The 27,738-nt window shown below is 41.9% G+C and overlaps 1 protein-coding gene across 3 annotated transcripts in view; it reads right to left on the reverse strand.

The window, feature by feature from the left end:
- Nucleotides 1-201: 201 nt before the first annotated feature.
- pbx1a (pre-B-cell leukemia homeobox 1a) overlaps nt 202-27,738 on the reverse strand; it is an 88,589-nt gene continuing 61,052 nt past the window's right edge. The window contains exons 5-11 of one of the 3 annotated variants that reach the window (XM_086272431.1): nt 11,068-11,312; nt 9,312-9,502; nt 9,007-9,142; nt 7,607-7,766; nt 6,584-6,696; nt 5,362-5,451; nt 202-1,991 (exon numbers count right to left, since the gene is read on the reverse strand). In XM_086272431.1, the coding sequence (XP_086128557.1) occupies nt 1,899-1,991; nt 5,362-5,451; nt 6,584-6,696; nt 7,607-7,766; nt 9,007-9,142; nt 9,312-9,502; nt 11,068-11,312 (1,028 nt within the window). In that variant the 3' untranslated portion in view covers nt 202-1,898. Of the gene's footprint in view, nt 1,992-5,352; nt 5,452-6,583; nt 6,697-7,606; nt 7,767-9,006; nt 9,143-9,311; nt 9,503-11,067; nt 11,313-27,738 lie in introns of all 3 variants that reach the window. The other 2 variants (XM_086272430.1, XM_086272432.1) reach the window with 2 other exon arrangements.

Here is a 27,738-nt window from a genome sequence, read left to right on the forward strand (position 1 = left end):
ATATGTTGAATATGTTTGGACAAGAGCCATCATGAATGGTAGGAAGATGTGGAGCCATTAAGGGAGTGGGGGCTCACTAACCTTGGCTGACTTTCAGTTATCACAGCAGTGATTACCATCGCGCCATTGACGCCTCCGTGTGAGCAAAAACGTAGAGTCGTTGCTGTCTCGTAAAGCCACAATAATAAAAAATGCTGGATGTATGATCATTACATATCATTTTAATGTGTTGAAAACCCTTTTCCAACAAAGCAAGTCAAGCACAGTGGTGCACATTAACACATGTTGAAAACCCATGAGCTAATTCACAAGAATAGGAAAACAAACAAACAAACAAAAAAAAAAAAAATAGGAGCCTACATTAAGCACACCATAAAAAAAATACAAATACAAACAAATAGGCCACACAACATAAAAAGTGTCTATAAACAAGGTTAGACTGCTCAGAAAACACATTATTTGACAGAATGACTCGTCCCTTCTTTAAGTACTTCATCGTTAACGCTTCCTTGTAAAACTTTGATACTGAGAAGAATCAGCCTGATAGGTATGGAGGCAAGCATGACTTTAAACATCTATATTTGTTTTGGTGTCAGTTCTAGAGTTACTAAAGCACTTCCAGCAGAATAATGCACTGATTTATATGCAAATGAACATCCTAACAAGGACACAATTCAACAAAAAATGCATAACACGTCAAAAACTGTCCTCAGCTGAGCCGCAGTTCATCCACCTGCTCCTTCCGTCGTGACGGTGATCATTGGCTTCATGCTACGAGCATCTGTGGGCCTGCGCCGCAGCTTCAGGAGCAAAGATCCACTGTGCGAGCATGTAAAACTCTATTAGCATAATGACTTCCCTGTTTAAGTGGATTGCAACAAACTGAGTTACATGCGTCTTTGACAAACTTTTGTCTGCGATGAAAGCAATATTTCTTTTCATCTTTCTCTCGGAAAGGATCGGGATTAGTAACAAAGTAACCAAACACGGTGAGTAAACTGAGCAGTTTTGTTTTGGCATGATCAGAATCTGCTGCGATAAAGAAGAACTCAGAAAAACACAATTCTTACTTTTCCTATTAAATCTGTCATTCGTGTATCTGCAGAACCAAAACCAACATTGTGTAAAATCGTCTAGGTTAATGATTCTTAATGAATAATGTCAAGCTTGTCTGATTTGATGACAGGTATTTATTTATTGTTTTACAGATAACATACTTCACAGGGTTACCTTAGAGGTAAAAATCTCCTGACAGAACTTGGTTTTGACTCGTCGGAGACAGCGAGGGGAAGATGAACATACTTTTTGTCAAGCACACATTGTAAACAACTGAGCAATATTTAAGTCTAAATGGCGTACCATAGAATAGGTGAGAGACAACAAAATGTAAGTAAGAAGATGTGCCTCTTGCTCGCAAAGACAAAAGTTTCATTTTTACAAAACAAATAATGGTCACTGACATTTTTCTACTTTTTTTTTTTTTTTAAGTGGCTGAGAGGTAGAATGAAGTATTTTCAGTTAAAACCAATGATTTTATTTCTTTGCTTTATCTTATCGTCATAATGAGCGAAAACATTACGAGTGAATAAGGAACCCCAGCCCTCTGATTATAATGTGAAATCTGTACAAACATCTCCATTGATTGCAATATCGTTTAATTTTTTGAAATATTTTTTATTGTGAAACTTTTTGTTTGTATCCCAAAAGTCCATCGTTATAAGCAGAGGAAATATTATTGAATTTTTCTGGTTAGGATTTCGTGGTACCTCGCCGTACGGTGGGGCAGTGAATTCCGTTTTTTCTTCTTCTTTTTTTTAATACTGCGAATAGCAACGTCAGTTCATGTTTTTTACATTTTTTGTTTGTTTTTCGTGGATGGAGTGTAGAGATGGATATATTCAGTTGGAAGTATCTGAATGAACGCTTCCGGGTCCTTCTGTGGGCGATGTCACTGACGAAGGAGTCGGAGCATCTTGCCAGCCACCGTTTGTCTGTAAAGACACAAGAAGACAAAGTTAGCGTGAATATGAATGTGATATGAAATATCATCATTCTTTATATTAAGGATGGGCTGCTAAATTGTGTCAAAAATCTCAAACACGATTAGCTTGGTTATTGTTCAGGGTTGTTATTTAACTGACTTTGGAGTCATCATGCATTTACAGAGCTCTTTTCTTCTTTAGTTTTCTCCAAACCAAATCACTAAAATTAAAACAAATAAACACAAACTACAGTTAATATGAAATAAAATAAAAAGAGTGGTTCTAGATTTATAAGAAAAGAGTAAATAGAAGGAAAAAAAACATGTTTTTTACCCCAAAATAAAATATTCTTAGTAAAAACTCTCCTCCTCCTGTTTGTGTTGTGAACAAGAGTTAGGTGAGGAGTTTACCTCACAGGTTCATGCAAACCATGAGGCTGGAGCCTGGAGGTGTTTAACTCGGCTGGTTCTGATCAGATATAATAAAAACAATCTGCACGTTGGCATATTGCTACTCACTAACACATTATGTCCTGTTTTCTTTAAAATCAAAATATGCCAGGGATGACGCTGGTCACAACTTCTACACTTCGGTTTTGTGCAGAGTAAATTAATACGTTATAATGCGTTAATTAATCTGCAGACTCCTGTCAGAGCGAGGCTGGAATATTTTCTTTATGTTGAGCCAAATGACCACACAGGACAGTGGTATTAATCTGCCCATTGGACTCTTAAACAGGGAGACAATAAGACGATTTATAGAGCTTTTTGCTGTAAAAATGAAACTTCATCATATGCTTTCATTACAAGGGACTACCGGTGCACTACACCCTAGTTTTATAAAGTACCCATACGCCATACAGCTACACTGTAACTGATTATACTCTAATATCTACAGGAAGATACTATAATAGGTGTGTGCATATGTGTTAGTATGCTGGGTCACTACTGTAATTCACTGAGGTAAGGTTGCTTGGAAAAACTAATGAATAGTGAAGATTTCTTTGAAAATTACAGTTTTACTTTAAAATATACACAAACCTTTTTACAGTGTGCTGTACAGACTCACCCGTCCCCCCAGATATGTTCAAATAGAGCCAAATATTGAGCCCAACAAAAGCACTCTTTGCCTTCTATATGACATCTATGTAATATAAACCACACTACTTAATATTTACATCTTTAGTGTATTGATTGAAGATAATAAATGTGGAACTACACCTGCCAATAAAAAGGAGTACGCTATAGGTAACGCCTTCGAAAAATATTCACAGCAGAAGGTTTTGCTTAGCAGGTTTTGTTGTTAAATATATATGAAGAATACCAGGTAAACCCTAAACGTAAAAACAAATATAAAAGACTTCCTCAAAAGCAGTGATGTTGCTCCTAAAACCTCTAAATGAAAGCACTAAAAACTGTCAAACGATGCTTTCAGAAAAAGAAATAAATTATCATGCCACTTCTTTCACTTGGACCTCCACATGGTCGACATAATGTGAGATAAACAGCAAAGATAAAACAGCGAATACGCAGACCTTTCATATATCTCAGAATATACCCCTGAGATGGATGATAAAAGAATAAATTATCACAATAAAAAAAAAGCTCTTTAAAATGGAAGCCTTCTCAAATCATCATAAAAGGTTGGCTAAAGACCATTAATTGTAATTTCAACGCTATTAGTGAGTGCTGGGAATGTGCTTTGGCAGCCTCTTATTTCCAAACCCTGTTATTTTGTGTAAAGACCGTCTGTCATCTTATTCAGAAGCAAGAAGAGGGAAAAAAGAAAGAATGAGGAGGGGAAAAAAATGCATTTCCAGTCTCAGAGAAAGTCGACACCCACTAGCAATTTGAGGGGCTGTAATTGCTGTTCAAGAATAAAGAAGGAGAGGTGAACCACGAGAGTTCAGTCAGTAAATCTTAGAAAGAATATAAAAAAAATATCATTTGGGCTAAATAGATGCACGACTTCATTCATAAGCTTCAATAAAACACTGCAATTTTTGTTAGTAAAACTGTAAAAGAGCCTCATATTGTTAAGAATTTCCGAAATAGTTATTTCTATTCTTTTCTAAAGCTTTCAAAGTAAGTGTTTCTACTCAGGCTGGATCTGCGATCTATTTCACAACAAACAGCACAATTAGTTTTAATTATTTTTAATATATCGATTACTGCAATTTGAATTTTGCAGGGTGGCTCATTTGAGTTTTGGTGGGGTGGGGCTTGCCTTGACAATAAAAGCACTTAAAAACCAAATGCGTCGTTGAGCATCCAGTTCCAATTTATTAATGAAGCCATTTATGGTAGCTGCAGTTTAACCACTCATTTATGTATGACAATTACACTGCAGTCATGATACGCTACGTTTCTCTGAATTACTAATTCATTTGATATTTGATGTTTAAAAAAATCCTCAAAGACTAATGAAGATAAAAGAAAAAAGCATTTAGAGCAGAACAAAGTTTTTTATAATCCTCTACTACCTCCACATATAAAAAGCGTTTTTTTTATGAACAAAAAGCAAAATTAATAAGAAAAAGAAAGAAGCCAAATTAGCTGCGCGACTGAGGTCAGAGATTCATAATTTGGTGTGTTGTTATTAGTCTAAATTACAGATGTAAAAGGAGCCTGTTGCATGCTGCAGCGCGCTGGACGCGTCCTCGTTCTTATTTTAGCACGAGGGGTGTTGCAGGCTTGGCTGTCAGTGCTGCTGTTCCTGTGGATGAATGATCTGGCCAATGTGCTTGGACTGTTAGCCCAAAGCCTCGCTCTTTCTGTCCCTGTGACTGTCGTATTGATTCTGTTCAGCCCCGCTCGGCCTGTCGCTGTGGATCTACATGCTAACACACTGCCTCGAGTGCTGCCTGTCCCGCCCTGCCCGGCCCAGCAAGGAGACCGAGACAACTGGCTGAGGCTTTGACAGGCTGCTTAACGAGTTATTTTAAGGATTAGCAGCAACTCTGAACTTCTTTTTTTTCCAAGCCAGTCTTGGAGGGGGAAATAAATATGAGTCGTCCTACAGTGGCAATGACAGAGCAGCGTCTGGTGCGACGATGACACCTGTGTCCTTGTTTCTGTCGACTGCAGGTGCCTCGCTAACGCTAATATCCTCCGACAGGCTAGGAGCATGTCCAGCTACTCAGCCTGGTAGCTGCCTCGTTGCCTGCCACCATAGGGCACGACTGGGGCAGAAGACAGAGGGGGGTTGGGGGCAAATGGCTGGACAACAGCCCAACCCCGGCAAAGTCTGCTAAGTGGCATTTTAGTGTGCATACAGATTTAGGCGATATCACCAACATTGTGCAGCTGGGGAATCACTGCAAAGTAAAAGAGCAAAGAAGCACTGAGAAGGACAGAATGAGATTGTTTACAGGTCTTACGTTGATGCCCTGTGGACTGTACATCTGGCTGGCTGCGAGGCTGTCACTGTATCCTCCGGTCTGGCTGATAACATGGCGAAGGGTATCCACCTGGAACAGCGGGGACACAGACAAAAGGACCAGTAAGACAAAAGCTCTGGATAACAAAGACAGTAATGCACAAGGAAAGGTCAGTCTGATAGTAAAAGGGTATCATAAACAGGAAAAGGTTACAAACAGCGAATCAGAATGATTTGGCCTCTATTACAAGCTCGATAACAGACGCCACAAAAGGACAAAAACACAGGAGTAAATATAGGATAGCTAATTATCAATGTATTTGTTGTTCTTGTTGTATATTCTTATGTCCAGACTTGTGTCTTTTCTTTAAACTATTTAAAGTCGAGCAAACACTCAGATGAAGTGCCACAGTATCACCTGCTGCCAATAAAACCATGGTGTGATGCAGGATTTGTTCTACTGTTAACATTTTGTCATGCTCTTTCCAGATTCCACAGTCCAATTCATATTTCTTTATATTTGTTTTCCCCAGAAACACACTTTCCATATGGATTTCACAACAAATCTGACTGCTCTACCAACTAGACAAACATATATGAATTTGTACTTTGTGCCTTTTTTATACTTGCAAATCTTTGAGATTGAGGTCATTCATTCGTGATCAGAAAAATAAACCCTTTCGGGTTCAATAATTAAGGGCAAACCCCGAAGACCTTTTTATCTACGATAAGGGCCGTCCCTTCTGCATATTCATGAACGACCTAAAGCGATTGGCGTGCTGATCAGAACAGAAGAGGAGGAATGGAGGGAGAAGGAAGTGATGCCGAAAGCACTGAAACCAAATGAGGCCTTCACTACGGGTGGTGATTCCTTAATCTGTGGTGAGAGTTGTAACACTGCGTTGGTCATGACTGTCCACTGGGGCAAGGTCAGGGAGCTACAAAGTGCACCAGTGGCTATGTGAACTCTTGTCAGAGGTGCTGATGAGTGTTGCACCGTTTCCAAAACTGTCCGCAGTCGTCTACTCAACTGTGGCTTGACAATGGTTTCTACATTAATGTAGTGCTTCAGGCTAAGTATAACCTCCGTTTCACAATGTAGGTCAAGTTATTGTGGGCATCTAAACTCCCAGACTGGTCAGCGGTTAAACCACATCACAAACGAGCTCAGGAATGTGCCAGTTTACGGCCACATGGGATGCTAAACTTGGAGAGGCGCCTACCTGGGATTGTATGTTGGCCCCAACCTGCCCCCCTTGGTACGAGTCCCCATTGAGGGACTGCACACTCATGAACAAGTCTCCGGAGTTTGACATGTTAAAAGAGCCAGCAGAACCTGAGAATACACAGAGGCAGAAGAAAAAGAAAGACGCGCAGACAGGAGGAGAAGGATCAGAAGAAAGGGGATAGTAACAGAGAAGAAGAGGGGGACAGAAAAAGGAGTTAAAATGAAATCATGCATAAGCACAAAGGCATTGAATGGGTTAGTTTGAGAGCGTGGCAGGCATTATGAAAAAGACTTTTTCTACAAAGTTGCACACAATAGACGCACTGAATCAACCAGCAAGAACAATCCGACAGGTTCTCGTCGTAAAACTGTTTAAGATCCAATTAAAACGAGCCTCATGGATCATATTACTGTTACATGTCCGTGCTGCTAGTGTTTCATTAAGGAAGTAATAATTGATCTGCAGGAAGACCCAAAGAATCGTATTCGTCCTTTAATGGACCCCAGCTCCCCAGATGTAAAGAGACCATCGCGTAACTTGATTTCAACACCCGGTCCTAATCCAATACAGTCGCAAAGTCTCTATATGACAAAAGACTCCGCTTGCCCTCTGAGCAGCTTAATGGCATACATGAGGTCAACCGGACAAGAGGCAGGAAAAATTAACGTCCACAAGACCAAGAGGTCAATAACAGAGAGAGAGAGTGAGAGAGAAAGAGAGAGCGAATGAGTGAGGGAGGAAGATAACGACGGCAGAGAAGAAAGGAAGAAAAATGGAAGAAGAACGGCAAGAAAGCCAAAGTGTATTACTGGGTTAATTAAGGAGAGCGTTCTGTTAGTCTATAAGAAACATCACCAGAGACTGAATTCTTGAGTTGTGGCTTTGGTATGAGAACGTCAATACGCTCCATCTTACGCTTCTATCTGCTCTGGTGAACAACAAATATTGATAACGCCTCTATTGATGGAACTTGTTTCACTATAGCCCAGCGGCCTTTAATCAGAGCCCGAAGCTCACCTGCTGAATTGGGAGTAGATGGGGAGTTGGCCTGGCTGCCGTGAGCGGACACGCTGGTTGCATTGACTGCAGTCCTCGCTGCATACATGTTGGCCTCTTCTTGGAACTTGCTGATGTTTTTCTTGTATCGGATCCTCTTGTTCCCGAACCAGTTTGATACCTGTCAAGACGGTAGCAAGATAAATAAAAGCAAATATAAGATGATACTCTGCACACCTAAAAAGTCTGAGTCATGCCATGTACACCAGTTAGCACAATAACCTCCTCTCTTCTTTGCACGGTATTTCATGTTGCTTGCGAATTAATTCTCATGGAACAGAGCAATATGGAAAGCCCTCCATCCACTTTCTTCTGCTTATACAGACACCCAGACCTCCCTCTCTCCAGCCACCTCCTCCACCTTATCTGGGGGAAAACTGAGGCCTTCTCAGCACTACAGAAATATAACAGCAGTATTCCAGTAGCACTCTTCTTGTTTTGATGAGGACTTCATGGACCAGATTTAACTTTTTCCTGCAGTTGAACTGCAAATGACTGTTACCACCTAACCTAGAACCCATTTCATGTATTTCTACAGAAAAATAATCTGCTATTGAAGATAAGTCAGAAAAATAATCTTGTATTGGTGCAAAAAACCCCAAAACAAAACAAAAAAATTGGCAGATGCATGACACAAGAAATTCACTAACGACTCTTATATGCAGATTCTCTGACATTTACTGTCATAGAAATGATACCAATTCATGCTGCATAGTTACACTGACTGGCTGACTGGCTCTCCAATAAAACAGCCCAAGGCAGAAGTGGCTCTGCACTTCAAGCAGGTAAATGATCAACTTTCCATATTCAGCTTTTGCCACGCTCTACATGTTTGAATTTGGTTGCTATTCCCTGTGAGTTTTTTAGCCCTATTCAAATTAGATTTTTGGGTGGTCGTCTTTATTACTAGTATTTATTTAAGAAGTGATGGAAAATTATAGCCAGCGTACCAACTGAGTAAAAAAACAAAACAAAAAACAATGAAACAACCCAAAAAGAAAAACGAGGATCCATGATAAAGCAAAAATGTTACAGTACAAAAAGAAAATGCATGCAAAAAAGAAGCTTTTATAGTTAAAGTCTTTGTAACTATCCAGTCTTTCCATGAAAAAACTGTGAATCATTTTTTCATCAACTGACTGTCAAATGCTCCTGGAAAGGTATTGGTAGCTTTGGAAACTACTGACAACTTGGTAAGAAAACCAACTGTTTTTAATGTGAGTGTTTCTAATGGTAACCCCAGGCTGACAGGGCTCCCGACCGCTGAAGCACAGAGCCCTGCTGATTTAGAATAATTGAATTGTTTTTGAGCAACACACTTACCACAGAGCCTAATTTTCTCAATTTGCCTAGGATCTTACCTGTGACACTGTGATGCCACATTTTTTGGCCAGTTCTTCTTTGGCCTCCTCGCTGGGATAGGGGTTACTGAGATGGGAGTAAAAATACTCGTTTAGGACCTCTGTCGCCTGTTTGTTGAAGTTCCTCCTTTTTCGCCTGATCAGAAAAAACACAGAAGAGAAAAATGACTCCTCCCTTGCACCATCAATAATCTATAACTGTAATAACAAAATCAAATGGAGTGATAACAAAAAAGCAGCTTAGAGTCAAATAGAAATATAAGTACATATGAATAAGATTTAGTTGGGGGCGCACAGACACACACCTGGCATCAAGAAAGCGTGAGCGCAGGATCATAACAGCTTCACAGGTGCTCTGCTTCAGCTGCATCTGAATGGAGCTGAACTTGCGGTGGATGATGCCGACCATGCGCTCGATCTCTTTGGGCGAGATGGGTCGTGTTCGAGACTGCTCCCTCAGCAGGTTCATCACATGGGTGGTGAACTCATTGCACGCCTGGATGCACAGACAGGCAGGATTCATAAAAAGAATAACTATCGCAGAGGCTCGACAGCTTCAGACAGAACAAAAGGATGAAATTGGATTCTGGTGAGCCTGCACCTTCACTGGTAAGCCTTGGCACGAGCAGTGCTGACAGTGTAACAGCAGTAGTGTTAGAGGTAATAAGAATAGTCTGAATTAAAGCGGCAGACACGCAGCGATGTTTCAAGCCAAACAAATGTGGCAGCGGAGTCATACAGCGGAGGCAGCGAGCACTTGCAGTGCTCTGAATATTAAAAAGACTTCTCTTCAATAGCAGAGAGAATGTGACAAGTGAAGAGAAATCTAAAATGACAGCAGGCTTTCAGTCCCGTTCATGTTCAAGAGGTTTAAACTGTCTCCCTCTCTTTTCACTCCATCTTTCCGTCTACCTCGTTCTCTCTCTGTCTGAATCAGTCACTGGATATGACTGCATTCAGAGTCAAGGTGTCTGTTGCTTGTCAACACCAGGGTTACGTCAGTCAAAGTGATGCACTGAGCAGCCGTTCTGCTTGCACACACACACGCTAGACACTACTCACTCATACCACGTGAGGTGTACATAGCGTGGTGACACAAAAATGCTCAGGTGTATATTGGCTTTGACAGTTAGCGATGACTAGCCTTCCTCGGAGAAGATGACAAACCCAGAGCGCTTTGACTTCCACGGGAATGACAAGATGTTACAGTCTTTGGAAAAGAGCTGGTGTGTGACTGATATAATGGCTGTTTGCCTGCTGAAGATAGCATCTCCGAAAGGCTCAGCTTGCCTGTCCCACGAGTGCTGATTTCAAGAACATTATACTCTTAGACTGACAAAATTACTTAAACATCCTCAGGAAAATATCTCGTCTGTCCTTTACCAACTTATTCCTATTTAGGCTGGCAGCGTGGAGCCTCTCCCAGCATGCAAAGGGCAAGAAGATCTGGTCTGGACGGGACGTTAGAAAGCTAAAATGAAAAGCCAGATCCTCAACATTACAAAAACAGTGAGGTCATACTGACAGAACGGCAAGATCTTCCATCCACATTGATTTTTGGAACTGCTGAAATTTATGCCAACAATTCTCACAAAATACAGATTCTGTATCCATCAACATGAAAGTGCAACGTTTTGCCTTTTTTCAAACACTTAACACCAAAGAATAGAAAAATCACATTTTTGCTGACAAAAGGTTTTCTCTAATAAAATAATGAATTTACACACAGGATTCCTTGTTACATATATCCATATACACAATCCAAGAAAAAAGGGAGTTTCGTACCATTGACTGGCTCATGGGCACATCAATACGGGAGATCATCCTTTTAAAGGGGGGTTAAATTTATGTGTCTTTCGTTGAGCAAAGGGCTCAGTTTTCAGGAAAAAAGCCTCACTTACATACAGCTTATGTATGCACTCGCATTATACTAAAACAGCAACATAAATAACTTGTGCACACAGAGGACCTGAGCTAAATCCGTGATCCATGATAGCTGAGGAAGTGTTGAATGTGTTTTGAAGCAACGTGTAATAAAGAATGAGCTTGCTTTACCCCCACCTGCTCGTACTTCTCCAGCTCCGTGTGGTAAATTTGCCGGATCTGAGACAGCTTGGCCCGATAGTCAGAGTGCTCTGCTGAGTTGTCGGCGCCAACGCCGCCGGTGGCTGCCGCTGCAGCGGCCGCAGCTGCCGACCCGCCGCCTTTCTCCGGTCCGGCCACGCCCTCCGCCAGCAGCATGTTGTCCAGTCTCATCAGCTGGGGGTCTGGAGGCTCCTCCTCCTGGGCACCTCGAATACTGAGCACTGTGGAGGACAGAAGAAGAGGTCACGAGAGCAATGATGTAATACGGGCCGATCTGCATGGGTGTTCAAAATGACTGTGGGTATAAAAAATTTACAGCGCCTGAGAAAGGAGTCTTAAGTATTCTTCCATTTTACTGAGTAGACACCCTGAAATACAGGCGTCATTAAAAGAGTTCAAGTCCACGCCATAAAAACCTGCAGCCTTACACAGGCTGGCAGCTGAGCGAGAGCATAAAACTATCATTTCATTATTTTTGACTATCATTTCATGCAAAAAAAGAAAAAAAGAAAAACGACACAGACTCCTACCAGAGTTTATGTTTCATGTCTCTAGCTGAGGTTCAGTTTCTAGCTGAGGGCTTTATTATCCTGTTAATGTCTAAACAGAAAAACAAAACAATTATGAGTCCTGCCAGAGTTTGAGTTAAATAAAATAGTCCCAGTGCCATATTTACACACAGAAATGAAAAATGATGAGTACATTAAAGAAATATAGTAACATTAATCATAATTAAGAGTTCAAAATGCATCACTTAACAAAGAAAATATTCTTTCAGTAGGAATAAATCTAACATTTGTTTCAAGCTGTATCCATATCTCTCCCTTCTGTACACGGCCTAATAACAGCACGCCTCGGACGCTGGTGCCACAGCCACTGTTTAGATAGGACAGCGTCTGAAGCTAAACTGAAGCTTCTCATACCTACAGGCGCTCAGCTCTCGGCTGACACTCATCTCCCATGGTGTGGAGAGTGAAGTGTAAACACAGCAAAGACAGGCCTGCTGAGGTGGACAAGCACAAATGACATACCACACCACAACACGCACAAGTGCAGGCTCAGCTCGCACGAAAACTCTCCGCCGGTGGCTCTTCTAACACTATTTTAACTGTGCACAAGTGGTTCACCCTCACTTTCAAACAGAGAACGAGGTTTTTTTTACTGCCCTGCCTCTTTCTGCCACCAGAAGGCTCCCTCGGTAAAGAAGCAGAGCGTCCTGCTTTTCAGCGAGCAGCTGAAAACAGCCGACCAGGTGCAGCCCCTCCGTTCCATCCCCTGTCTTCAAGGACAAAGACAAAGCTGCCACGACATTTGTCATGCACACTTTAATCCACACATCAATCAAAATGCTTAAAGAGGACGGTCTTACATTACATACTGTACGTCCCTTCCGTGATGGCTGTAGGCAGTGAGGGGATGTGACAGGCTGTGTGACAGAGAAAGCCATATTGTAGCTAAACAGTCTCAGGTCACAGCGACGGCTCCTTTGTAATGAGGATGTAAGGCTGAGACGCCCTGTGACCTTTCCGGGGAGCAGGGGGTCCAGATGGATTCCAGGAGCCGCGTGGGGAGCTTGTCTACCACAGTCCACCTCTTTTCAACTGCCCCCCCGTCACCACCCCGACCACCACATCCACCCCCTCCACCTTTTTTTCCCCTTCCCTCCCTTTTTCTCCTCCAGCAATAACATCATCCATTCCCATCAGCTCCAACACGTGAGCAAGCGCAGCTCAGGAGGCAAATGTCAATGGCTATCAGACGGCTGGAAAAGGTCAGGAGTTCAGATGGGGGGGAGTGGGCGCATGTGCGAGAGTGTGTGTGTGTGGGCGCATGTGCACATGTGCTGGTAGATGAATATGTGGATATTTTTCATGTGAATCACACCAGCGGGAAATTATAACACTCGCCAATTTGATTCTGACAAAATAGTGGCACATCCCTACCAGAGGGGGAATCTAATGAGCCTAAGAGTGATTTATTCATTCCCTCCAAGTCCCCGAGTGCACAACTAAAAGCATGAAATGGATTAAATAAATACAATTAATAAGGAAAATCAAACAATTCACTGTGCTGTGGCATAATTACCCCAACCACAGCCATCAGCTTTATTTATTTCTGTTCAGTAATAGCAATGAAATCGATTAGACCTCAATGCCAGTCAAAGCGCTCGTCGTGAACTCTGCGACCACGGACTATACATTAACGTAATCACCTGACAAAGGCGAGTGCCCTCTATTAAAATAAGTCACCCGCTCCCAACAGTTGCACAACAACAACAACAATGGCAGCAAAAAAGAGAAGAAAAACTCTTTAACACACACTTTTGACTTTCTCTGGTGGCGACAAAGGAGCGGAGACCGCCCCACTCTGCGATTCTCTTATTCCACGGACAGTCACAGATTAGTATCTATAAAAGGAAGATGGCCATCATCTCATCTTGATCATTACCGACAGACTTAATTGAACAATGAGAGGACGCAATTCCCCTCTCTGTCGCTTCCTCCTTCCCTCCCTCCCTCCATCCTTCCTCCTGTCGTCTCTCCTTCCCTTTGTTTGCACGTTCTTGTGTCAATTCTTTCCCGAGATTTGGGCCACCAACCCCACAACCACCAAAAAAAAGGGCAAAAATAAATGTGCATCGCAAACTATTCTCGAGCCACTTCCTATATGATGAATGGACTTCTAAGAATAAGCCTTTGTTTTGCTTATTGACAGGATTAATTTATGCCGTTTTACTTCCTTAAGAGCTGGCTCATGCCCATCGCCGCACTGCCTGCTGTTTGCAGACAACAGGAGTGTAAATAAACATGACGATTAAGCCACCCACTCATACAGGGAGACTCAAGGTACAAGGAACGCACACACACACAAACACACATGCAAACACACTGGATGAACAAATGTAAGCACTCTTAATAATGAGGAAGCACACAGTAAAAAAAAAAAACACAGCTACGCACATTGCTGGACTACCCTGAGCACCCAGCCTGGCGCCCTGCAAGCTTTTTTAAATGAAAACATGTTTAATTAATGACGTCAAAGTATTCTGTCACAATTAGGAAGATTTACAATCAAACAAGGCAGCAGTGATGTCCCTGACAGCCACGATGAAAGTTTAGCCTTCTTGCCTCTGACTGGCAGCTAGCAGCCAACACTGGACTGGATCCATTTCCCATCAATACAGTAATGCAATACACTCCACAGCCCCGTAGTGTGTATGTATGTGTGCGTCCTCTCTCTTGCCTAGCTCTTGTCCACATCACATGACCCAAGAGAGGACCAGGCAGTGGCTGTGCTCTGTATTGATTGTGTGGGCAAACGTCATCTTGGGTTTCAGCAGTTAATAAATCAGGCCTGCTCCTGACACAAACGTGTGTGTGTGTGTGTGTGTGTGTGTGTGTGTGTGTGTGTGTGTGTGTGTGTGTGTGTGTGTGTGTGTGTGTGGGCCTGTCACAGACCAGTCAGCAGGAGTGAAAGCGACAGCCACATGATAATGTAACATCACCACCATTCATCCCTGCCACACAGCATTCTGAGACAAAACAACAACAACCTAGGAACCTGAAAAAAGCAGCGTGATTTACAGCAGACATGACAAGTATCACTAATACAAATCCTCCCCCCCCCCCGCGCCTTCAAGGAGTTCACCATCCTGCCCTCATCTGCATCTGATACAAGCCCAATAACGCAGTCTTCATAAGAGGCAGCACTGAGCCATATCTCATGCAGACACGACGTAGAGGTGAACTACATTTCTACACAATGCTATTATCATCAGCGAGAGCACTAAATGAATATTGCGTTACATTACGTCCAATTTACGGTATGCGCTGTGTGATCATTCCTCCCGAATTCGATTTGGGCTTTAATAAAGAAAAGGACAATCGTTACGAATTCGCCAATCAGACATCTCGACAAAATATCAGCCGTGAAAACATTTAGATTCTTCATCCTTAAAGTCCTTTTTTGCCATGTTTCTGCAGGATGTGTGATTTATGCGCGAACTTTCTCCGGCTCCGTACGTTCTGTCAATGAGATAATGGAAAGCTGTTTAAAGATTACTGCGCCGATTTAGCGTCACGCACCTATAACACTGTCTGACTCACAATGGACAGTTAAATGGACACATTTTAAATTCCATTCATTCTTCCTTAGTGTCAAAATATGGCACCTACATTACCCACAATTCAACGGCTCAAAATAATACTGCATAATAGCAGAGACGGCGACATGTGTCAGCCTCTTTCTAGTGCTCCTTAAGACCTGCAATCACACTGTGATGTGGAGCTCTCTTTAAACGTGGCCCAGAGATAATTCTCCTCTCCAGCGTGCATTGTTTCATTGAACTGCTTGTTTTTGGTTTATTTCTGATGCACTGAAACTATTTTAAATTTGATTAATATCGCGGCAGTTCAAAGGGTAATTCCTCTCAAAGCAAGGTGAGGAGCTCACAATTTTAGCCGCGAAAGAGTACGTATTTCAGCATCGATCTGTAATTTCCAAAGCCCTGTCGTTTTGTGCGAATTACAGCACCAAGCTCAAAGATATTAGGTTACTAAATCGACTGCAAAAACTGGAATCCTCACGACAGGGAGCTGCAGCAGGCGATGCCGGTCAGTTTTTGACCCCTGCATTCGTCACAATACTCTGTGATTGAATTTTCTGTCAACTCGCCGATCAGGTAATCACTGTTTCATCTGTACAGACGAGTCCGACGGCACTGATCTCGGCTTTCAAGCTCGACACTTCAATGCTCACAGTTACAAACACATTTCACTTGGTAGCGGGAAAGCAATCATCATAAAACGCGGTATTGTGACATTTTTCAAACTGACCCCACAGAGTTGAGGTAAACTACTGAGCAATGCAATTATCATTACCGAGAACACTGAATGAATATTATGTTACATTAAATCCAATTTACTGTATATGTGGTCATTTCTATTGAATTGAATCTGGGCTTTAATAAAGAAAGGACAATCATTATGAAATTACTAATCATAGCTCACAGCCTGCGCATGAAAACTCTTTAACACTGAGCTGTTTACAGGGGCAAGAGACGAGTTGGGGTTCTTTTTTTCTGACTTATTGTCATGAAGTAATTAAGGCTCGATTGCGTAACCAAAGCAGGAAGAGGATATAATGATGGACATGGAACAAGTATGGAAACCAATATGGAAGCAAATATGGAAACTGGCTGACAAGTGAAAAACACCCATGTTTGTTGGAGGAAAGCAAAAAAATAAAAGGAGAGTGAAAGAAACTGAAAGTTTAGCATTTTTTCAGTGTATTTGTTTTTTTTTATTCGCTTTAAAATTTTCCATTTACTGCCAATTAGTTTCCAGCTCATTTCATTTTAGCTTTTAAATTCCTTTTTAGTTGAATTTTTATCCGTATTCGTGTTTTTTCTTTATTAAGTGAGGCAGGGGTGGGCCATTAAATTTCCCAAGGGGCCATATAGAGTAACTGGGACACCAGTGAGCTTATAAAGAGATAAAAATTAATACTGAGCAGAAATGAGTTCAGCTTACTGGTCCCAGTTACTTACTGTTGGCCCATGGGAAAATTAATTATCCTTTTTTTTTGTTATACAGCTAATTATTGTACGTATTTATTATTATCAGTGAGTAGGGGCGTGCTTGTCCAGTGCCGCTTTAAGGAGTCCTAAAATGTTTTCCACTTCAAGCTCAAAGCGAGATTTGTGGCTATCCATGAACTCATGGGAAACTTTCTCAGGCCCAAAATGTTCTCTCCATCACCAGATAATGGGAAGCTGTACAGCCTCAGTACACAAGGGCATAGTCATAAAGTACCGCTAAAAACAGCTTTATGTTTTATCAGCCATCTCGAGTATCATGTGCAGAAAAGGGGCAGAGCTGAAGTGTTGTATCTGTCACTGGGTGGGGGGATGGGGACACAAAAGGACAAGGAAAAACACCAGAGAAATACTGGAGAGACAGACAGAGATGAGGAGATGTGGATGGTGCTGGCAAGGAGTGATGGAGAGAGAATGAGAGGCGAAAAATAGAAATGGAATAGGAAAGCGAGGTGTCAATTAAAAAAATGAACCCCAGTGCATTTGGGAGGTGACAGCTGGTGGGAGACGAGCTGACAGGCGTCACATTAGGCGGATTTGGTGGCCGCTCCCCTCATCCCTTGCTTTTTTTTTTCTTCCCCTCTGTCTCTCCCCTTCTCCGGCTTTCTCCACTAGCGACCGGCAGTTTCTCATTCGGCGGCAGCAGCGGCGGTGGTGGCAAGAACTCAGCTTGGTGTTTTTCAGAACAAGTTCCCCCTGCAGCTACTCCTAATAACGGTAATTATCGTCATCATCTGAGGCTTAAGCAGGCCAGTTTGAGGCCTGAGGGGCTGGCCTGATAATGAGGCAGCCAGCGCCAGAGGAGAAGACCATTCAGTGCACCGCCCTGCCACCAACGCAGAGCACTCCCATTTAAAAGCCTTCATTAAAATAATTCATTATTCAAAATAGGCAATACATTAGCCCCTGGGTGTCTGTCTCTCTTAAGGTGTCTTAAAAAATATATATCTCCTTGATTGAATCAAACTCATGCTCAGCCCATGCAGTTCCAACTGCTCGAGGCTGCGTAGGAAACCACAGCAACTGAATAGCTGAGAAGTCACAAGCTTGTGGACCAGCGAGCTGCACAGGCGGCCTGCAAGCAGAGAGACAAAGATGTCTCTGTGGAGAGAGGACAGTCCACAGGATACCACAAAGTACACAAAGACTGGTCGTATTCATTTTTGGATAAACGTCAGGCAGGGTTTGGCTTTTTTTAAAAAATCTATTTATTTTTAGATATTTATAAGATTTTTTTCACAATAAGACAGGTGACAAGAAGAAGAGAAGAAGAGGGACGAATATACAGGTGCCAGAATTTTAACCATACATGCTGAATTTATCGTCTGCCCATTTTTTGAATCTGATATTCATGGACTTTAAAGAGAGTGGCCGGGCGTATGAAACATTGGCGTCAATCCTTCATGGGCTTCAGTACTGGCAGAAAAATTCTAGCCTCATAAAAGGGTGGGCCAACGCATCAAACAATGTCTCAAAACTACTGGCAAAGTAAAATGAGTTTCAGCACTGATGAGATATTTGATCCATGAAGCCCCATTTTTTAGGCGAGCTGTCAATATTTTTTTTCCCCTGCTGTTTAAGTAGCTAAACAAACCCCTTTTTTTCAGCCTCTAATCAAATGCCAGCGCACTGACGCTGTCCTGGGCAACAGTTGGTGAGGAGGTGATGTGTGAAGTGTTCGGAGCCAGGAGGAGGTTGTCCGTGATAGTTAGCGTCCTGCCCTAACTGCTGCCCTACAAGCCCTCCCAACGCACCAGGACGAGACACAAAACAAGAGGTCCACTAAAACAATCCTCCTCGAGTCCCCGCGGTGTGTGTTCCTGTGCATGGCACATTTCATAAGGCCTCGCTCTTTGACTGGTGATGAGTTTATGCGACGGTAATTAACAGTAATTAATCCTTAATTACAGCAATTAGCAGAGTCGCAGTAAATTAAGCCACATCTGGAGGCACGGAGCAGGGCGAGACGAGTAGGGGTGGGTTTTGACTAGCGGGGGGAGGCAGAACCCACGTGACCGAGATTGTTTAGGTCTACCTGGGATGCCCAGGGTTGCCATCCCTGCTCAAGGCAGTTTGACGGGAGCTGTGATACACTGTGAGATCTCAGAGGTGGATGATGGGGCAGGGTCTGATGAACACGAAAGGCTGAGAGACGAGGTTCATTGCTGAACAAAATTGTTTCATCTCAGGGAGAAAGGCTCCCTTAAGCTACCATGCAAGGACACCCACCATATGGCCGCTCATAGACAGTAGTGCTTGTGGTTCTGCTTCGCTGTGCTCGGCTTCACTCGACAACATGTGAACATGAATTTTTACACAACCGTCACCGCAAAGCAAACCTGGCTCACAGTCTGTGGAAGAAGGAGAAGGAAAAAAACTACACCCACTTTCTTTTTTTACAGGGGAAAATATAGAGAGAACAGAAACACAGAGATGCCGCCGGGACATTTTATTACTAACATGATGCACAGAGCCTATTCACAGTCACATGGCTCAGTCTGCGCTATCCTATACTATTAAAAAAGATTCTGAGTGGTTACTTAGATTATCCCATGATACATTTCATGCCCACTGGGAGCAATATCTCCAATGATGACAATGCGTCCCTCCATAAAGCACAAGTGGTCACTGAGTGCTTTGAATGGCATGATAATGATGTTAGCCATATGCCTTCTGCAAATAGATCCTTTTGTCTTTTCTATATATAGATAACCTACAGCGTATACATTATCTGTGCATCAAGGAAAAGTGACATCAGAGCCAGATCCAAATGAGATAAGTGCTAGTGTTGTGTGCTTCTTGACTGGTCAGTAGTTAATTTGTTCTGTTTTAGAGACAACATTTGTATATTTCATGGATTAAATCACTGGTAGCTGTTCAGCTTCCCTCATTTGTACCATACAGCAAAATCCCTGAAGCTTTCCACAAGTTTAGATCACACTCCAGCAAATCCATAAAAGACACTTTTGTTGCCACATGATAAGTCACAGCAAAGCTAAAAATATCAGCACACTTTCCTGGAGGATGAATTTCCGGGATTTAAGCTATAGCCGCAAGAACAACTACTCTTCTTCACTCGAGCTGCTGCAATTAAGCACAACGTGGAGGAATTTTGGACCTGCAATGCTGTTTTATGCTTCTGAACTACATTTCAGAGGCAAATTTACTTTTTACTCCACAACATTTTCATGACAGTCATTATTTTGCAAATGGCAGATTTACAAAGAAAGCATATCTTAAATGAATATCAGTTAAAGAGTAATTAGTTTAAATGACTGCAACGAAAATTATGTTCATATTAATAATGTGAACATCTGTTTAATCAGCATATTTTTATTACTTTTGTTACTTAAAGTATTTGATTGAATTCAAATAACTATCACAGAAGCTTTATTAGTTAGTGTGTGGGCCTCAACGTATCTCTGCTAATAACAACAGAGTTTAACTTTACAGCTTTTCTCGATTGCTTTGGTGCAATTCTCACATCAGAAAAGACATTCTCACTACTCTTGCAGTTCTCAAATCAGTAACGCAGCCACATTAGACGTGATACACTTCTCACTTGAATCTCGCAACTCTAATTTATATGATGTAGTCCCGAAGTGGGCCATTAATTTTCCAAGGGACATGCTGTGTTGGACTGCACTGGTGTTTTCAGCCAAATTACTTCAAACTTGTATAAACTAATAAAGAACAAGGCCAGGAACACAGGGCCAGTAACAGCACTAAAACTGCCCTTCAGTTAGAAGCAAACATAAACACAGAGCATACTCTTAGCCTTGTGTCATGGCACCTGTGACATGGCAATGACACACGGGCTTGTACTATACGTATGCACTCATTGGTCACTTTATTAGGTACACCTTGCTAGTATGCGGTCGGACTCCCTTTTGCTTTGTTGCTGTGCTGCTCAGCACAACAAGGTGCTGGAAACAGAGAATTTGCTCCATGCTTACATCATAGCATCACACAGTTGCTTCAGATTTGTCAGCTGCTCGTCCAAGTGTGGTCCAAGTGCAGCCCATCTGTGCCACGTTCGATGTGCTGCGTGTTCACGGATGCTCTTCTGCACACCTTGTTGGTAACGAGTGGTTGAGTGAGTTTTTTTCTTGCCTTTGTATCTGCTTGAAGTAGTCAGGCCATTCTCCTCTGACCTATGATTACGAAATATAAGGTATTTTCATCCAGAGAACTGCCGCTCACAGATATTTTTAGACCGTTCTCTGTAAACCCAAGTTGTGTGGGGAAAATCCCGATCGATCAACAGTGTCTGAGATACTCAGACCAATCTGTCCGACACTAACAATAATGCAACGTTCAGTCACTTTAGCAGGCTGTCTTGACCATGTCTGCATGCCTAAATGCTTTGAGTTGTTGACCTGTGATTGGCTGATTACTTATTTGCATCAAGGAGCAGCTGAACAGGTGTACCTAATAAAGTGGTTTCTTAATGTATGTAGATGAATTTACTGGATTACACAACAGATGGTGCTGTGACCAGATTGTATTTATTTTCTTTGCCTGTTTTCTGATGCATACAGTTTCACAAGTATTTAGCTTTTGGAGATTTCAGCAATTTTGCAAAGTTTTAAATAAATCCTTCACATTTTATTTTTGTTTCTGGACACTTTTTAATGTACATTAGGCCTTCATCTTTGCTCTACTCAGTAAGATTTTTAATAAAAATGTTTTTAAAAGAATTTGATGTCTAAGTTTCAATACAGTGGTGAAATGTTTGTTTTTTTCATTCATCAGAGTTGAAGTGCTTGACTGATTTCTCATGTTTTGATATGTGTGAAAAAGAGAACTGCATTAAGAGTGCTGACAATGATTTTTCTGATGTGAGAATTGCACCAAAGCAATTGAGGAAAAACTGTAATTAGCAAAACAAAAAATGAACAACTTTAGCAATTAACTGTATTTGAATTTGTTTTATCTGATCTATTCAGGTTTTGCACATAAACATGAAAAGGTGAAACAAGTAACAGTCTGTCTGTTCTTTAATAAAAAGAGAGGACAAATGTTTATCTAAAAGATAAAAATGACTCTTCTTTATAAAATCCTGAGGTGGGCCATTCGTTTTCCCAAGGGATCTTATGAGAAACTGGGACTGTTGTGGAGGGCCGCATCAAAAAGCTTATAAGGGGCAGTCTAATCACAGATACCCACACCACCGTGTATCCAGCCACCTCCTCCAGCTCTCCTGTAGGCCAACGAGGTGCTCCCAAACCAGCTGAGAGATGTAATTCCTCCAGCAAATCTGGGATCTGCCCAGGGGTCTCCTCCCAGTAGGACATGCCCAGAACACCTCAACTAGCTGCTTTCAATGTAGTATTGGAGTAGTATCAAGTTTCAACTCTACTCCGAGCTCCTCCTGGATGAATGAACTCCTTGTCCAATCTCTAAGGCCCGACACGCTCTGGAGGAAGCTAACTTCTGGTTTTCTGGTCACTACCCCCAGCTCGTGGCCATAGGTGAGGGTAGGAATGCAGGGTGACCGGTGAATCGACCAAATCACTGGCAAGGATCTTACGATCTTATCGCCGAATAAAATAATTTGTTTGTAAATGTCAGAAATCTGCAACTGAGCATTTTGTCGCATGAAGCCATTCTGTTTGTGATGCAAAGCCGAAAAACAAAAACACTCACATTTGAAAAACTGGAGTAAATGTTTGATCATTGTTTTTGTAATACAATATGTGCGATCAACTAATTTAATCAAGCAATTAATCACCATGAAGTATAATACTTGATTGAAACACATTATGCACTCAATATTTGCACACTAATAGATCCTTTGAAAGCAGAACGGATTCGCTTATCTCATGCTCGTCATCAAAACAAAAGTAAAGACTGCACCAAGGCTCACATTCATGCCCGAATGCTTGATGGGTTACAAGTTGCCAATAATGCTGCAACACTTGGGAGATATGCCCGAGCAGGAAATATCATCTTTCCCCGCATTTATCAGGCAAGCTTCACACCAAGAGAAAATAAGTCATAGTGGCTTTGTTCCTGCTGCGTGTGCAGTTTGTTAGGGTGCTGTCACAACTACAGAAATCCCTCTGAGGTTTGCTGTTTTGCCAGGCCTGATGTTCAAACGCAGACTAGTAATGCTCAGTGTGCCCTGAGCTGTAAGGAAAGAAAAACAATGTAAGCAATCACTGTCCACGAGTGAGACCACCTCCGCTGCATTCACTCACTTTTCTTGGCTTAAAATGTTTGTTAAGATCTGCTTATAGCATGCCATATGTGCGACTGTTTGCCTTTGACTTAAAAAAAAATAGCACCAGACACTTTGCATAAACAAAACAGAATACTTAGAAGGAAAATGCATGCACTTTTTTTTACATGGGGAACCTCACTAGACACTACTAGAGCTGCCTTAATTTCAAAATAATGCAAATAGATTTGGCTAATGACTGCTAAGGGAAGCATTCTCACTGAGTAAGGGTTAGAGCGAGGTCAACTTGGGACACCAGTTTAGAGCTGTAATAGTGAATATGATAGTACAATGGCTGTAGGCAGAGAGAGTGAGACACGAGTGTGTTTACAGCAGAGGTAGCGGTCCAAGCAGTCTAAGTGGCCCGGCTGGCAGGCCTACCACACCACTAGCGGATAAAGCCTAGTCATTAATCACTGGCCTGTGGGATCGTCCCACTGTAGCAGAATACTAGGTCAGGGGGAGCTCCTGCTGTCAATCAGCACTAAAAAACGTGCGTGAGAGTCTAAGTGGAGTGGGACTGTAAGCGGAGAAATGTGCTTTAGATAGGAACGTGTCATTTTCAGCCTGCAGCTACAAAAAGCATACAGTACTGAGAAATTAATGCATTAATGCAAACACCGGCGTGCAAGTGCTAGACGCCATTTACATGAAAAGCACATCAAGTCATCTGTTGGGAGTGAAAGCAGCATTTTCTGCCCTAAAAGCTGAAACTTGATTTTAAAAAATAGAGACAACACTGCTCTATTTTTATGTTTTTTTAAAGAAGAAGAAGAAGAACAAGGAGCAAACTGATATATGGTGCAGACCGTCCTGTGGCACTAAGACTGCACGCCGGAAACACTGATATCCCGCTCAGGTATGAGAAACCTGTGCATTGAGGGACTGCCGAATGCAGGTTCAACCAGTGTTTAGCCCTTTTTTTTTTTACGGTGCTTTCATAGGCTAATTCAGAGTCATCACGGCATGAAAACACTTGCATTGGCAGAAAACCAGCGTGGCTTTAACATGGGTCATGATGCTGGGCTGATGAGGTGATAAGAGAAGTGAGGAAAACGCAAAAATCTAAAGCCGGTGAAACGCACTGAGCTCCTCCGACCGGCTCACTGTAGATGAGAAGTGCAGATAGGCAGCATACTTTTATAGTCTCCGCTCTATGCAGCTTGTTTGGTTATCTACTCTGACACGCTGTACTCAGTTTACTCTTACGTCATGCAGACCCTCTGCTCACGCTGTGTTCAGCTGTGTCTGTTTCGCAGGGGTCACAAAATGTAAACGTGAGGTCGTATCTTTCCTAGTAAACTGAGGGATTAATAAAATATACCGTGCATTCTTAAAATTAATGACAGCCTCTAATAAGATCATTATTACTAAAATGAAACTGAGTCCATATCTGTCACAATTACTGCAGTTCTACTTGTTTTTTTTCTCTCCATTGACCCACATATCCTGTGTTACTGCTCACAGATTTAAATAGACACTCTGAATATTTTCACTCAATTTGTTCTGCAAGCTGAAATTCCACATGCTTCCTTCAGGGGTTGAACCTGTGCAGATGGCACGAAGAAGCACTGCTAAGAGCCCTCTGCAGAAACTCGCTCAGATCGCTGTAACCATGGAAACAATGTCAAACATTTTATCAAGCTTACAGATGCCCAGCTGAAAGCGAAATCACTAACGAAAATGAATAATCCACCAAACACCACCATCATTTGACTAAATTTAAGGCGTCTGATTTCTTCTCACACTCAATTCACGTTTTTTTGTTTTTTAAGTGATAAAATGTTATCCTCTTGTTACTACTGCTGATGTCCGAGTTTCTGTCCTTATTGTGGTTTTGTGATTTACTTCAGCACATGACGACAACGCTAAGATCATTAAAACAGCAGAACAGCAAAAAAGGACAAAAAGGAGGGTAGAAACGGGTTTTTCAGAGGCACACCGTTAGCTGACACCCCTTCATGAAATGGGAAAAAGGAGCAATGAAACACCATTCTCCAAAAGATTAAGTGTTAGATGGTGACGGTGGTGGTGTGGAGCGCAAACATGTGGGCTCAAAATCTCCCTTATGTATTCAAATAGGTTGAAATCTTGTGACTGCGAAGGCCAGCATGTGACTCACATCATTTTCATATTTAAAACATTCAGCGTGGCCAAGTGAGCCCAAGAGACCATTCCCAAGAGAATAGAAATGCTTCATCGTAGGATCAAGATCAAAGTGTCCTGATGTGTAGTAACCATTCCCTCTAAGTGCGGACAAGCAGACTCAAAGCATGCCAGCAAAAATGCTGTAACAGCATAACAGAGTTCATGGATCCTGGATGGAGGTCAAAGGTCTGCTCTGCTTGTTTCTCAGTCTTTGTTACGTGGAAGTGCACTGACAGTTTTCCTGAAAAAAACAGCAAATTGATTTGGATCCGTTTATTTTTTCTAGTTTTCCATCTTTTCATTCATTCAGAATTAAAAAATTAATATTATGCTGAAGTTCCACTTCTTAAACTGGATCATGCTGCAGCTTCACCCGCCCTCCCCGGCCCCCTGGGTGAGACAACAGTCATATACTGTCGGTCAGCTTCTACACACCTGCATCCCCAGCTGGACCTCAAACTCCCTCCCCCTCCGCCCAAGCTCCACAGCGCTCTACTCCCAGCTGCCTGGGCTATTTATAGGCCTTGTTTCATTTCCACACCTGCAGGGGGGCAGAGTTGTCACAGTGGGCCCACAGAGGCTCTCTGGAGTACTGCACGGGAATGAAAATGCACCTTGCTGATGCAGGAACTTATTCTTGTCACTCTCTCCCTGCAGACTCGCATGGCACTATTTTGTTGTGCATATGCGGTGCAGTATGTGGTGCAAAGATAACGCGAAAAAAGCAATGCGTGTAAATAAGATTCCCCCGTAAGTAGTGTGAGGTGTATTGACATGGATTACACTTTGAATAATCAGGTGTTTGCAGTAACACGCACACACACACACACACACACACACACACACACACACACACACACACACACACACACACACACACACACACACACAGAGCAGCTTGATATTATATCGGCACATTCCCTCACAACATCCTGCATGGACACTACTCTTTTTTAAAACTTGATTAAGCGGAACCAGCTAGGTGATATGCAACAACACCTTAAAGTTGCTATTTTTCCTCCTACATTTCTGTTTTTTTCCTGTCATGCTTTTCTACTCTGGATGTAGTGGGCTGAGGATCCAGTCAGCGGATTACATTATCAGTCTGACCTAGTTGCCAGCTATCTCCTGAGACCTGAGGAGCCAGGCTTTCTGCACAGCCTTCCGCTGCTACAACACGCACACTGTGTAACTTTAATTTATCAGGGGGAAGAGGAGGGAGAAATGTGACAGGTTGACAGTTCTCTTTGCCTGCCACTCCGAGCACTCCCCTCTCCCCGCAGTGTGCTGGTTAAGTGTCCTCGCTATAGAACAGTGCATTACAGGAGCGACTATTATTCAGCGCCCTGGAAACTCATCAGCTAGGTTGGAACCCTCTTATTAACGCGAACACTTAAAGTGAGATTTGCACGGAAATATGCGATTCAGGAGGTGAGGCGGGGAGCTATTTTTTTCTATTTTGTCTAAAAAGAGCAAAGAAGTCGATACACGATGTAATACACGGGAAGTAGTCACGTCATTCGCTTATGCACCTAAGCAAAAGTCTAAAAAGCAGTCCGTTACAAATAAAACAACGAAGAAAAGCAATTCTTAATATCTCTGTGGAAATATAGGTGGTACTATTTAAAGTATAACAAATACTGGCTATAGCCCTGAAAATACTTGATCTGGGTCACATGTTAATACATATCACCCAGGCTGTCACTTTATGATTATCATTATAAAAAATTGCAATAATAAAACTAACCAAACCAAATGTTTTTCCTGTGTGTTGTTGTGGCAAATTAATTTAACAAATGCAAGGAGGTGCTCAGACTAATCTGGTGTGCAATATTACAGAAATAATTCTGACCTTAACCTCAGAATTCCAACATTTGTTTCAGAACGACTCAAATTCCTCTAAATTCCAATTTTATTGTTATCATTTAATGTCAGAATTCAATTAAATTTAATGTTAATTTCAAGGTTACAGTCAGAATCTCAGATTTTCTGACATTTGTGTCAGAGTAACTTTGGAATTGTACGGCTGGTGTCGGGATTTGGACATTCTGACTTACTTTTTCTCAGAATCCTACGATTTGTTTCAGAACAACTTCTTTTCTCAGCGTTCTAAAGCTGAAGTCAGAATTCAGACTTTTTCCTCAGAGTTCCGATTTTTAATAAATCAGAATTTATTCTAACTTACTCTGTTTTGTCATCAAAATTCCAAAACCGAAGTTACATTTCTAACTTTTTCCATTAGTATTAAAAATCTCAGACTGCTGACATTAAAATCAGAATTCTGATTCTTTGTCTCAGCATTTTAAAAAAAGTCATGACCTATTTTTGTTTGTTTCATGCGCTCTAATCCTCATGATTGAAATGGGATTGACATTTAGTTTTTGAATATCACTATTAATGTCGTTGCAGTTAACTTGACAACCCTACTTGTCGTATTTTAGGTGTGAAATGTAAGAACATTAGTGGAGTACTTTGGTTTCCTTCCACCAGTGTCATCTCACGTTAAGAAAAAGCCACTGCCTAAAGTCATATTAATAAAATCATATTAAAGCGCACACTAGCAGAAATTATTTCTTACTGTAAGAATATGGCCTCCATACTGGGCGACTACAGGAGCTTTCATTTAATTTCATAAAGTCAATCATGTAGCAATTAGTCAAGGAAAGGCATAATAGGCGCG

This window comes from Aulonocara sp. 'chitande type north' Nkhata Bay, linkage group LG18, assembly GCF_057382095.1.
Source record: "Aulonocara sp. 'chitande type north' Nkhata Bay isolate Kocher_YH1m ecotype deep benthic linkage group LG18, A_spYH_male_GT1.1, whole genome shotgun sequence".
NCBI lineage: Eukaryota > Metazoa > Chordata > Actinopteri > Cichliformes > Cichlidae > Aulonocara > Aulonocara sp. 'chitande type north' Nkhata Bay.